At 44.0% G+C, this 14,046-nt stretch overlaps 1 protein-coding gene across 2 annotated transcripts; it reads left to right on the forward strand.

Annotated features, from left to right (window-relative positions):
* The first annotated feature begins 424 nt into the window (after positions 1-424).
* On the forward strand, positions 425-11,581 carry ccdc87 (coiled-coil domain containing 87). 2 transcript variants are annotated; one of them, XM_064343273.1, is made up of 20 exons: positions 425-787; positions 1,856-2,019; positions 2,666-2,817; positions 2,981-3,231; positions 3,782-4,004; positions 4,694-4,784; positions 4,976-5,052; positions 5,454-5,611; positions 6,128-6,272; positions 6,618-6,818; positions 6,986-7,102; positions 7,233-7,357; positions 7,653-7,782; positions 8,056-8,156; positions 8,517-8,629; positions 9,160-9,203; positions 9,418-9,603; positions 10,022-10,136; positions 10,655-10,797; positions 11,307-11,581. In XM_064343273.1, the coding sequence occupies exons 2-20, from the start codon at positions 1,863-1,865 to the stop codon at positions 11,535-11,537; spliced, it is 2,760 nt and encodes a 919-aa protein (XP_064199343.1). In that variant the 5' UTR covers positions 425-787; positions 1,856-1,862; the 3' UTR covers positions 11,538-11,581. The 2 variants fall into 2 exon arrangements, with proteins under 2 accessions (XP_064199343.1, XP_064199344.1); XM_064343274.1 differs by lacking the exon at positions 425-787 and adding an exon at positions 881-1,359.
* Positions 11,582-14,046: the final 2,465 nt, after the last annotated feature.

Raw genomic sequence — 14,046 nt, forward strand, 5'->3', positions numbered from 1 at the left:
GGCAGTAAACGCGCCAACCAAATCAAAGGATAATGTGACATTCTCACCTTCACCCTCATTGGAAAAACATCATCATACTCCCTGAGAGGGTACTCCTGTGACATATTTCATAGAATAGGCTACAGCAGCCAATTACATTTGTGTATGGTGCGAAACTGGTTGCCTTTTGTTTTAAGAGTACTCTGACTGCGGCACAGCAGTACATTATACATTTCTTCTCGATCACTCTAGATATACATTGCATTTATTCAGCAGACGCTGTGCTTACAATGTACGAGAACGTGAATATATCATGAGAGATGGGCCTTGAACAGCACAACAGAAAATGATATTATTCACAGTAGCCAACGTAGCGGGATATTTGATCTTTTGAGTATTTATCAGAGCGAGGTCCTCTTCCGAATGTATTCCGTACGTGTTTACAGCGTCCTTGGTTGCTATGTACATTCTGTTTGCTCGCCTGCTGATGCAACAAAGATTTTTACCAAAGATGAAAGCTTTGCTTAGAGTGGCTGTGACTTGGGTATTTTGCCATGAATGGGAACAAATGCTTGTCAGAAAGTTGCATTTTTACTTATATGGCCTAAATATACTTTAATTAAACCATTTTTAGTCCCGCAATTTCGGAAGGTATAGGCTACATTTGTCCCCAACCGCGAGTAACGCTGGATTCCCACTGGCACGCAGAGCTCCGAGCTACTTCTCTAACCGGCCTGGGCTCGACAGGGGTTGATTGTACGCGTTACCAAGCAACGAGTGTTTCTGCCTGAAGATTTGCCAAAGAAGGGTCAGTTTTGTTTGGTTTACTGTTTTTTAGCCTATTGCGCGAAATGGCATATTGATTAAAATATATTTAGCATTACTTCATGTTACGCAATTAGTTTAGCCAGTAGCCTAACTTGCGTCCCCCTTGCTAAGTTAGGCTAATTGTTTGAAATGTCAAAGCTAATCGCAGTCCACTGATGGGCTCATACGTTTCCATTGATAATACATATTAGAGTCCAAAACAATACTGGAGTTTCCTTTTAATTTTGACATTACTAATTTTCGGAGCGTATAGCCGGTGACGCGTTGTTAACCGTCAGAACGCCTGGGTGAATGGGTCAGGGATATTATTAATGGTTCATTGTTCGATTCATATTGTTATTTTTTTATTTGATACTTGATCGGGTGGTGAAACAGTTGTGTAATTGCACTAAAGTTTAACAATACGTAGCCAGCAATGACGACCCTAAGTGGTAAAGCTTATTGGAATTCCTTATTTAGCCTACTGGTGTTTCTTGGAAAGAAAATCATGGCTATTGCTGTCTGAATTCTGCATTTCCACCAAAGCTATCCAAATTCATCAGTACTGAGAAGGTACGTAGGCTACGTTCTGTAAAACGAAACTCATATTTTTTTTTTACCTGTGTGAAAGTGTCCAAAGCCCTGACCCCAACCCCATTCCACACCTTTGGGATCAATTGGAAAGTCAACTGTAATCACCCAATCAATGCCAGAGCTCACTAATGCTCTCCTGGTTGAATAGAAGCAAATCCCTGCAGCAATGCCCCAACATCTAGTGTAAAGCCTTCACGGAGGAATGGAGTTTGTTATAGCAGCAAAGGGTGGACCAACTCCATATTAATGTCCATAATCTTGGATGAGATTTTGGATGTCAGGTGTCCACATACGTTTGGCCATGTATATTAAATGTGATGTGAATAATCATGTTTGGCAGATTTCATGTTCTTACGATGAAACATTCAACAGTGGCTGCCATTTCACTTTTGCCTTAGGCCTGGGTAATAATCGGGCAAGTAGAAGGCAATGCTATTCGTGATTGTCCTGCTCTATGTGTCCATGATTCTGGCAGGTGCAGGATGAACAGAGACGCTGGGGTTTGGCAATGGGGAGCAGGACGTCGGGATAAACCAGTCTCAGGGATACTTATGAAGGCACCCATGCAAAGCATCCCTCAGCGATACCGCAGCATTTTGGGATCGCTTTCCCTGTTCACTCAATGCAAGCAAAACACAGGTTAATATGTTTGAGTCCAGGTGAATGTGTGAATGTGAGTGTGGAGAGTAGAAAGCTGAATATGTGTGAATGAGCGTGGTTAATATGTGCAGATGAGACTACACATAGCATTCAGGAAAATATCAGCAGCCTGTCTGACATGCTTGAATGTTATCATCTTGACAACAAAGCAGTAACTTTTCTGTGATTGACAGCTGGGTCCCAGATAAGACTAGATACACAACCTGCTTTTCAGCTGATATTTGATGTTACTGTTTGAAAAAAAAAAATCTTCAAAAATGAAACATTTCTAACAGTAATCATCAGAGAGGCTTTTTCTGAGGCACCCTGGGCTGTATGATAGTGATGGGAGAGTGAGGCTTCATGAAGGATGGGTTTATGTGTCATGTTGTGGTGTCAATGTTTTGTTCTTGGTTTTTGACGAGATCATGGCTGCTTTTAAAATGTGTCTGGGTGTCAATTACCCCTCTCTGCCAAACAACCACACCAACTTGGCTCTCTGTATTGTATGATATCTCAGGCTTATTTAGTAGACATTGAGCTCTGTGTATCTTGCTGTGGTCTGTGGAGCCTTGCTCATCACCACTATGCCGAACCAGCTGGATTGTATCTGCCACATATATGGAGGTGAATGGATTTGTCTCAGGCAGGGTTGAGGAGCGGTGCCCTATTACTCCTGACCTGGAGGGACAGAGGATAGCCCCTACCTCCCTGCCGGAGCTGTTTCACCTGGTGCAGTGTAGGATGCAGGTGCATTCTGTCCTCTCCTCTACATCTCACGAGGATCAGCAGACACTGGTGAGGCATGCGTGCATATGCACACATATACATGCGTGCATGCACACACACACACATTCACACACACACACATACATACACATGCACGCACGCACGCATGCACACACACGCACACACAGTTAGCCTGAATTGCATTCTTGTTTTTTTTTGTTTTTTTTTTAAGGCAGAGGTGCTGATGTCAGAGCTGGGACTGATTTGGCATGATCTGATTGCACTGGGCAGTGACCCCTCTCTGTCCCAGGAAGAGAATGAGCAGCTTCACAGCCAGATCTTTAGCGAGGTCATCCGGGTCTGCGAGGAGATTTACCTTCACTGCCTGCAGTTGCTGGACACGCTGAGGAACCGTGCTGTTTTCAGCAACCAGGCCAACCTCATCCGTGTGAGGGCACAGATGGCCATGGCCTGCAGCAGTCTGTGAGTGCGTGTGTGTTCCTGCGTGTATGTGTGTGTGTGCATGCGTGTGTGCGTGTGCGTGAATGCGAGTGTGTGTATGTGTGTGTGTGCATGCGTGCGTTCATGCGTGTGTGCGTGTGCGTGAATGCGAGTGTGTGTATGTGTGTGTGTGAATGGAGGGATGTATGGGATGAAACGGTCACCAATACCATGCAGTTGGATGAGCGCACAACCGATACCAAAGCAGGTTACTGCTGAAAATCATATTGTTCTGTAGTGGAAATGCACCAGAAATTCAGACTGAAGGAATGATGTAAAGGCCAGCACAGGTTCTGAAACTTTATTTATACAACATTAGATGGTAAATACCCTTGAACGGTTATTATTTTGACCTCACTGTGGAGTATGGAGCAATGATATCCCCAGTGTAAACTGTCTACAGCTCCAACAGAGAGAATGAGCTTGACCTCACTTTGATGGTGTCCTCTCATCTACAATGTAAAGATCAATCGTCATGCCTGGCAGGGTGAATTTGACCTCACTGTGACACTGTGTCTCATTTTCTTTGCAGTTTAAACATCCACAACATCAAGCAGAATCTCACTCTTGGAATCAAGGCATTGAGGAGGATCAGGCTCAGTGCTGCAAACAGCGATGAACACAGGGAGCAGGGGGTGCCAGACATGCACTCTACTCCCCGTAGGATGAACTTATCTCTGCAGCCCAAGTCAAGCAGCATGAAAAGTAGGCCAAGCTGGCAACAGAAGGACACCATTGAAACTGACCTTCAAGAGGTGAGGTCATAGCCACCTCTCAAGTCATTGAGGAAGTCCTGAAAAAAGACATCTGCAAAGGCTGCACTCATGTATCCGCTTGGGAGCCTCCTCGCTCCTCCAAGGAGCATTTAACAGATTGAAATGTCCTTAAAGACGGTGGACCTGGATCAATTTCCAGGTTATGCTAGTGTCGAGGAGATGAGGATGGATAAAATAAGCTATTGGAATGAATCCATTGTACATGAGGCCAAAGATTTATTCTGCATGTCATTACTCCTCCTGTTCAGAAGATGGCAGTGCTATCTCATGTAGTACTTTTCTATTTAACTCTGGGCATATTGTTGACTGGAGTGTCAAACCATTACATGACCATTTTAAAGCATTGAATAAACTGAATATCTGGTTGCAGGATTTTGAGGATATGGCCACTGACCGGGTGATTGCATGTGGCCTTTACTCCGTGGCCAATTATTCACTTAAATTCAATGTGGTTACTTCCCTATGGTACTTCCTTATTAATGTGTAGCAGGGCCAAAGTTTTCACCAGTGATACACCCGGTGAACCATTTTCTAAGGAGTGTTGCCATTACAAACCATTCAGAATTAATTTTCTGCTCTGTAGAAAAGAAAAGGTCACTAAAGAAGTAAAAAGTGCCTTGTTCAGAATGATTTGATGTTGATGTGAGATAACGTCCTCTCTCTGGCAGATCACTGAGAAGATTGAAGATCTGGACTTAAAGCTTATATATGATCTTGTTTCTTTTCCCATGGAGATCACTAATAGAGAAGCCACACAATGTGAGTCTCTCTCTCTCTCTCTCTCTCTCTCTCTCTTCTCTCTCTCTCACACACACACACACACACACACAATCAAAGCAAGCAGTCAAACACACATTGTGAAAAGTATTACACAAACATGGACACACTCAGATGGGATGGAAGTTACAGTGGTTAGTGTGGAGCTTATGTGTATGTAATGTGTTTTATAGGTGTTGCAGAGAACACACACAGTGCTGCAAGTCAGAAAGATGACCTCATCACTAGTACATGTCCCTGCAAAATTAAGGTAAATGGTTAACACTTGGGTCTGATAGAGCATTCACTCTGACCACAAGGATGTTGCATGGTTGTTCTAACATAACCGCACTTTTGCTATTTTGACATCATTCAGACATCACTTCACAATAGTTAATCTTATTTTACCTCACAATTTTTACTCCAAAATTAGTCCAGTACTATTGCACTCACATTTTTCTGACGTTCTAGCATCAGGCAGTGATTGTTGAAATATTCTGGCATTGTCCAGAATGTTACAAACTTATGACATTATTCCAGTGTCATCAGACTCCTGTGGCATTACTGTGGCATTATTGTGACAGCTGATTCAGCTGTAATTGAAATGTTATGACCTGCTCTGTGTACTCTGACATTGTTGTAATGTAGAACTGCCTTGTCTGTCTGTGTCAGGGTTGCAGCTCATTGCCAGAGCTGCAGCAGCAGATGTTGCTGGAGGAGCTGCAGGTGGAGCGGTTGGCATCTCGGCCCCAGACTCCGCTGGTGTTACCAGCCGCTGAGGCCAGCCCCAGACCGCCTAAACCTATAGACCCAGCTGAGGACCTGAGGAGGTAATGGGTCCATAAACTGAGCACTCGCTACTGGATCCACTTAACTTTCAAACCGCACCCCTGAACCTGCTCACAAAGCCACATACCAGCGCAGCTCTTATGGGGTTCACCCATACAGCATCTATCCAGCTCCCACTGTCACCAGAGTACACCTGCACTGCACCTGAATCATGTTCACAAATCCACACCTATGTACTGTTGCATCCATATTGGTTTTCCACACAATATCCAGAGTGAGGAAATGCCAATTACATTCACACACTGTCCACTCAACACCTACGCAACATCTACACACCACTCATTGCAGCAACACAGCACATTCTAGATTAATGCATGTCCATGCAAATTCTACCTGCATAGAGTATGCATACTCCGTAGTGACAGACATATGTGGTGTGTGTATGTGTGTGTGTGTGTGTGTGTGTGTGCGTGTGCGTGTGCGTGTGCGTGTGCGTGTGCGTGTGCGTGTGCGTGTGTTATGTGCGTGCATGTGTGTGTGTGTGTGTGTGTGTGTAGGCTGTTAGAGGATAGGGAACCTCATGAGAAGATGGGGCTTGAAGACCCTGAAGCAGACCTTCCCCCTCTGATCAAAGCCCTGACCCACCATAGCTCCACCAAACTACAGCTGCTGCAGCAGTCTCTGCAGGAGGAACACTTACCGGTCAGTCTGCAGAAGCTGTCACTTTACAGTCATAATCCCCTCTGTACAGCCATGCTCACCTGTCTATCTAAAGTTTCACTCACATACACACATTCATGCACACATTCATATATCTGCAGCAACACTTGTGTCTGTATAGTATATGAACACTCACTTGCCCTCCTGTCTACTGAAACTCCCACCTGTTTCTCCTGAAGAAATGTAACACTTGTGATTACTTAAGTCAAGTTAAGGGCAAATGTTTACTGAATCCAATCCTTTGTCGACAGCTTTTCGCTTGATACTAGCATTGTGCCTTCCCAGGGGTATAGAGGCACATCCTCTCACTCACCCTCCCATTTTCAGAGTCCGCAGGAGAACGAGGAGAAGACAGCGAGGAAGGCCGCAGTGGAGGAATCGGAGCACCCCCAGGCAGCAGTCGTCAACGTTGCGTTCTCTCCCAAATCCATCTCCCGCATGGCAGCGGCCCGGGTTTCTGACAGGGTGTTCACGGAGACCATCAGCATGCAGCCATACCCGCCCATCTGCAATGACCTCACCGGGGAGGTAACGGCTCACCTTGTGCGGGCCAGTGCTTGGACGCGTGAATGCGCAGGTCACTGCACTGCTGCCCAGTGTGCTGCAAACGAGCTGGGAGCTTTGGTGCACTGTATCTGCAATTTTTCCCTCCATAAACTGATTTACCTTTCTGCTGTGATATACTTCTCCGACAGATCGAGTTCTCTTCAGTGGAATGGCTGGATCGCAACCTGTTCGCGGGAGCAGAAATAACTGAAGTTTACAGGGAATTATCAAAGAGTATTTCATCCCAGCATCTGAACTTTGACGAGGTGAGTAACCTGCCTGTACGTGTGTGTGTGTGTGTGTGTGTGCACGTGTGAGCATGTGAATGCATGTATGTGTGAAACTACATGTGGGTGTAAATATTTTGATCCCTGACGCTCTCTCTGTCTCCTGGAGGATCCAATATTTGAGCCAGCCCTGAACGATACCAGCTTCAGGAAATCACCCTCAACCAAAAGAAAGAGACCATGTTTCATCAACCCTGAGCTGAAGGGACAGAATCCCGGTAATGTGACCCAGAGGTCAGTCACTCACAGTAACTTGTCTTATTCCCTGAGTTGCTAGGCACCGGTATGCATCATCACTGTTGGCTGATTATCCCTATGTCCATTCATCTAAAGCCTAACATTGACACCATCCAAATTACGTGCATTAGTGTATTTAATGCAGTTCAAATGGAAGTAAATTGTTTCTCACAATGTTGTTTTCCATACCTCTACCTGTTACCTGTGACTCGTGAAGTGACTTGTTTTTAGATAATCGGTAATGCCATATTGAAGGCGATAGATGTATATGTAGGCATGTTTGTGTTGTCAGAAGAAGGACAAAAATTGAGAAGTACCATGAGAGACCACAGGATGTTACATCACGGGAATACAACGCCTGGCTGCAGTGGTGGAAATCCCACCTGTCTTTGGAGGACTATCTGAAGTATATCTCCACCCAGGCAAGGCCCTGGCTACAGCCAGTAATGCATCCGTTTTCAGGAAATATGACAATACAGATTGTTACCTGGTCTATCGAAGTATATAGTAACACACACACACACACACACACACATCCATTCACAGTGATGGGTCTATTGTCTCTGCTTTCATTGGTCATCAGCAATGGCAGTAGGTTAATCTGGAATTTTCTCTAGGCCTAAAGACGTCAGGCAGTTATACACAATAGCTACATCTACAGTGTGCATTTGTGTATGTGTTACTTATCTCCGAAGGAGTTAGATTACCTGGGAGTGGTGTTTCATCTGTACGACAGTGATGACGACGAAAACAAGAAGACTAGACCTCTTACGCTTCAAGAGAAAGAGAGCGAAAAGTGAGTTACTTGCTTAACTCTCACTTCTAGTCAACATGCACAATGCACTCTGACACAAGGCCAGTATAATGTGCGCACATGGCAACTCAAATGTGCCATCATATAGAGTAACTGAAAAGTGCTGTCATGTGGGGCAAGCCATCACAGAGCAACTGAAATGTGCTTTCACATACTGCAGGACAACTGAAATGTTCCTTCATATAGGAACTGAAAACTGCAAGCGATAAATTATACTCTGCAAAGATATACTGAGAGTGTGATCAATACAGACACCTGTCTACAGGGTTATTATTGCGGTGGAGGGTCTATAGGCACTGGCCTTTATTAATGCCGTTTCTTCTGGTTTTTTTTTCAATGGAGGCGAAGGGAGAAGATTGAGGCTCTGAAGAGTAAAAAGGATGAATTTGTGACGGGGTTGTGGAACGTGAACTCCGTCATGCTCGGGGGACTAGGGAAGGATCCGGAACTAGAGGGTAAAACCTGAAAACTGAACCAAAACCAATTTCACCACTCCATATATACACCATTCACTGTATTCACCACAAAATACAGTGACACCAGTGACATTACATTTATTGCAGTTACATTCACACTGAGGTCACACAGTTCATATTCAATTAAATTGAATGAAATTTCCAAGCCTACATTTCCATGTTTCTTCATAGCATGTGTGTGTCAGTCCACTCCACACATAGCAAAACACTAGTTTTGTATTGTGTCTTTAATGGTTTCTTATATAATTATTTATTAACCTGTACGTTCCAAAAGCTTATTTTGTGTTGATATGCCCCTATAGTCATACAACGTACAATGCCGAGCTAAAATTATTGTTTATATCCTCACGGTTTTAATCTTTGATGTATTTTATCCATGTCTGTAAGCATTTTAAAAACATATTTAATGCTCTGTATCATTTGAGGGGTTCTTCTCACTGCTATACACAACACAGTTCCGGCACACAGTGATGATTGGCTGATGAATGTTTCCTGTTGCCTGTTTTCAGATGATGATTGCCCAAAAGATGATGCACCTGTCAGCTCCAAACAGGTGAGGAGACTCACCATCATTATCATTGCACGGCTATGGAATGACTACAGCTCATACACAATATATCTGTGCTTGTGTATGTGAAATTGGTTTGCTTCCTCATCAGTGCTGTTTGTGTTTCTTTGTATATGAATTTGGCTTGGCATTCTGTGTGATTTTGGGGCTCTCTGTATAAGTGGTGATATTGAGTTGTTTGGCCTGCTTGACTGTGTAGAAGGAGCGGGGAGCCAGGCTCTGGTCAGAGCAGGATAAGTGCGGCCAGATGGCCGAGAGGCCGGAGGGAAGTCAACTGCAGACGCGACTGGAGAGAATCTGGAGTGTCCTCTGCTTCCCGGACGGAATGCGACAGGACATGGCCCTCAAATACAGCTCCAACACACACAGGGACCGGCTTCAGGAGGTACTGTGGATAATACTGGGGTTATTTACATCTAATACTATAGCAGAGATAGGTTATAAACCTTTATGTTATGACCAAAGGAGGGGATTATCACGGAGTTGCACATCAGAGACATAAATTGACATAAAGGAGAGACTTGCAGTGCATTCCTACATATGAATGAGGTCAATGTATTTGTATATAATGTAGGTTTTACATATGGAGCAGAATGTTTTCGTGTGTTTTACAGCTGAGAACTTGTGGTTTTATAGCAGAAGGAGTGGGGTTCTCTTGTGTCATACCTAGCAGAAGAAGACATAGAACAAAACAAGAGAGCCTCCGTCTTGTTAAAACACAGTGTGGAGATGTTGTGTTTACAGCTGCAGCCAGAATAGATCTTGGTGCAGTGCCCTGACCTTGGTGTGTATTCCAACTCCAGGCCATTGTGGAGTGGGAGCGAACTGCACAGTTGATCCAGCAGAGGGAGACAGTGCTTGCCCAACTGGAGCAATTTGAGAAGGATGCCTCTGACCCCAACAGATTCTTCCAGCAGGGTAATTCTGGTCCTTATTTTGTCACTTACTGTAACATCTATATCACCCATAGTCCTCCTCAGACACAGCAGTTATATGACTCACAGTCTTCCCCAGATACAGTGATTGCATTATCATTCTAAGATAGAAAATATAAACTTCAGTATCTTCCAAAGACTATGCCTCCAACATCACCAGAGATATAATAAAATGGGTGATATCCAGAGTGCTCAATGGTCTATAAAAGTGAAATTACAATGGAGAAGGTACTCGTTGTGAGGAGAATAAGCTAGAAGAGGGAGGGAGTTGCCGCTACAGATACTTGACATGTAGCTTGCCTTTGATTGTTCCTGAACATGAGGACCCCATGTTCTTGATTCAGAAGAATTTCCAAAATGGATTTACCAGTTTACTAAATGCTTTTAAAATATATGCCCACTCTAAACAAATTACTTTTGAACTCATATGCAATAAAATTGCTTGAGAACTGTGAATGAAATGAAACACAGAGGATGATGGAGCTGCACCATTTTCGGAAGGTTATGGAGGCTCGTCGATGGCAAGGATGGATGAATCAAGGCGAAGGGAGAAACTGAACTCCCAGATATCAGCCCTGGAGAAGGTGCTGCACAAGACCATACAAGAGATTGAAGAGCGTTTCAAGGACACAGTTACGTACAGGGTGAGTAGAGCCCATCATTCTTCATATATTGCACACAGAGTCTCATGAGGAATGTGTTATGCAGTTATAGTCTCTGCCCCTGTTCAGCCTCCCCCCTCTCATGGGGAAATACAATAACGGACTTGTATGTTATGCTATTTGTTGGGTCAGCAGATGCCATTCATTGGGTGACTCACTGTGTATAGTACATTTCACAGATTGCTAAACACCCTGTAATGCATTTATAAGGCAGAATATTTTACTGGTTCAGCTTGGGTAAACTGCCTTGTGTTGTTGTATCCCAGTACTGACCCTGTGTCTGCCCCTGTCAGACAGTCTCTCACCGTTACCTGGGATGATAAAGCAGTGAAGCAATTGGTCTTACTGTTGCCTGGGGTGATAAAGCAGTGAAGCAAATGGTCTTACTGTTGCCTAGGGTGATAAAGCAGTGAAGCAGGCTCTCTCGCTGTTGCCTGGGGTGATAAAGCAGTGAATCAGGCTCTCTCACTGTTGTCTGGGGGCTTTTGTAGGGAAGGCCCTACAGGGAGAAGATGCGCTGGGATCGCATTGAGATGCTGTACTGGCTGCAGCAAGAGCGACGCATCCAGGCCCTGGAGAAGGTCATAGAGGGTGCTGGGACTGTTCCTCTCAGACTCCCTCCACTGGAGTCACACCAGCAGGGCTCCTGCACACACCCCACTCATTCTCCAACAGGAAACCCCCACCTGGATCGAGAATCACACTGCCAGCTCATGCTCTGACACCGTTTCCAACATGTAAACAAATAAATGTAATTTGTCTTTGACAGTCTTTTTTCTTTTTAAATACCTGCAGACGCTGTGGCGAAGTTCAGTAGCACTGCTCAAAACATTTCAGTAAATATTCAGCTGAGTCTTGTAGAAATGTAAGATATTAATCAAATATGAAACATTAATTATTTGAAATGTTGGGCATTACTAATGGGTAATTCCAACTCTGGAGACATTGTCCCCCGCCAAAGGGGCCCCAAATGTTTTTCATGTCACAATATAAAGCGCCTTTTAGTAAGCATCCAGTAGATGGTGCCATATAACCACTTATTATTTGCCTGGAGCAGATCGGTTTCCAGGCTACTGCATGAGTAAAATGTAATTGGCCCCACTGTGGAGAAATCACACATAAAGGTATGTTGTATATCTATAAAATGTATTAAAACATTCTTTCCTCATTTCTTACAAAATGAAGAATATTAACTCTAACCACCTAAAAATATATACATTAGAATTAAATGTTTAATTGAGCCTTTAGTTTTTTTACTGATTTTAAAGGCTTTCTGCTTTATTTTAGCAGAAAACCATCTTTCTTTTATAGTGGTAACCAGGGAAGCATAGGGTATATCAGTGGCTGAAAAGCCAATCAACGGGGTTAACGGTATGTATGAGTGTGTTCTTTTAAGATGGGGTCGGGGGAGCTGGCTTTGTGTTGCTGGGCACCCCCCACTGTGGTTCATGAATGGGAAATGAGAAGTTTCTTAAGATTGCTTTTCTGTTGAAAATGTTCCTTTATAGTGGGTCAAAGCATAAAAGGACATGGTGAAAAAGAGACTTTTAAGTTTTCAAATGGAGAGATTGATTGATCCCTGAAGTATGTGTGTGAGTCTATGAGTCAATAACATAAATTAGAAATCTCCATGTTTTATCCACTGAACACAGGTTTATCATGTGCATAGCACTTCACCTGTTTGAAGCATGTTCACTGCATATTATATCATATCAGCATGTCAGCTACATGAAACATCACCTGTGTGGAATGCGTCACCTGCGTGAAGTTCCTCTGCATTACACCATTACGAGCAGAGGCGAGATCAGGATCCACGGGTGCTGGTCTCTAGTGTCAGAGCTGGTTTCAGCAAATGCCCTACCATAAAGGAGTCAGTACTGTCCTACAACTTTAGTGTGCCATAATATAATGCATCATGGAGACCAGTCAGATCATCCAGAAGCAGGGAAGCAGAAGGGTTTAGCCATGAGTGGGAACAGAAAACTCTTAAAGAGCACCTACAGTTTTTCTTAAACAATTAAAACCTTGAAATTTTCTTTTTTTCTCGTATCATGTTTCTCTTTGAAAAACATTTTTTGTATGTCCCTCTAACCAAAAATAGATTCCCTGAGGTGTATACGGGCACTGGCAAAGGTCACAAATATGTTTGGATCAATGTAACCCAATAGTTAGCATTTTTAACATCATTCATGATGGATTATTTTCCACAACGCACTTTAGAGTCCTGGGTGCATATTTTGGTGTCTGGGGCGGCGGGAGGAGGGGTGTGTGGGCAGGTATGGGGGAGTGGGGGGAGGGGGCAGGTGCTCTTATTTCACCAACCTGCAGGGCAGGTCTGGCATGGGCATGGTCAGGGACTGCTGTTCCAGACAGGCTCCGCCCAGCCACCAACTTCCCCAGGGTTTCCAACAGCGCTGCGACATGAAGGGGAGTCCATTGTCACAGCGTTGAATGACGGGCCAAAGCCAGTTGAAATCAAACCCGCAAATATTGTGTTTCAGTCCAATAAAATGCAGGCCAAAGGCGGGGTCTGCAGACATCTCTACCCCCGGCCGGAGGTTTCTCGACGTTATTACAGAGGAATGCGCCTGTTCCATTGTCCTGCATTAATGGGCGTTATGAATGTGCAGGGTAAAATGCCACGCATTTCATCTCTTTCAGGACACTCTGGAGATCTGGCATATTGAAGGGACATTTTTCATTCACACTTCCATAAAAAAACAGCATCTGCCTTCAATCTCTTTCTACCAAGATTAATTCCAGCTCCTGCTGCGGCAAAGCACTAAAAAGAAAGAAAAGACATGCCCTAGAGTTTAGGCCCGGAGAGAAAAAGCAGCCAGTCCTCTATTCAATGTGTGTCAAAGTGCAACAGAGATGGCTTTGTCTACGAGGCTCTAGGAATGTCTTCGGTGCACGGTCACATTATTGCGGTAAAAGGTTGACTTTGACTCTGTCGTCAGGATATCACAATTCAAATTTAAAACACTGGTCCGTGAACAGTAGACAGTGCAATCATGAGTGCGTGAGCTGAACTGAACATTTGGGCCCTGGAATGGTCTAATAGAGAACAATTTCTCCAAGGGGACCCTGCTGCACATTGTCTTTCATACTTTCATATCTTTCATCACCTTGGAACAACTGGGTTGGGTGAACCCATTAGTTTAAATAAGTCTTTCACATGTTAATTTACAAAACATACATAGCATGCTGTAAATTGCCAGGACTTTGCCC

Source organism: Anguilla rostrata, chromosome 7 (genome assembly GCF_018555375.3).
Source record: "Anguilla rostrata isolate EN2019 chromosome 7, ASM1855537v3, whole genome shotgun sequence".
Taxonomy (NCBI): Eukaryota; Metazoa; Chordata; class Actinopteri; order Anguilliformes; family Anguillidae; genus Anguilla; species Anguilla rostrata.

Coding starts and splice junctions, on each gene's coding strand:
- ccdc87 (XM_064343273.1), top strand. CDS start 1,863: ATGAACAGAGACGCTGGGGTTTGGCAATGGGGAGCAGGACGTCGGGAT. Junction 2,020..2,665: donor TCAATGCAAGCAAAACACAG/GTTAATATGTTT, acceptor GATTTGTCTCAG/GCAGGGTTGAGGAGCGGTGC. Junction 10,798..11,306: donor AGGACACAGTTACGTACAGG/GTGAGTAGAGCC, acceptor GGGCTTTTGTAG/GGAAGGCCCTACAGGGAGAA.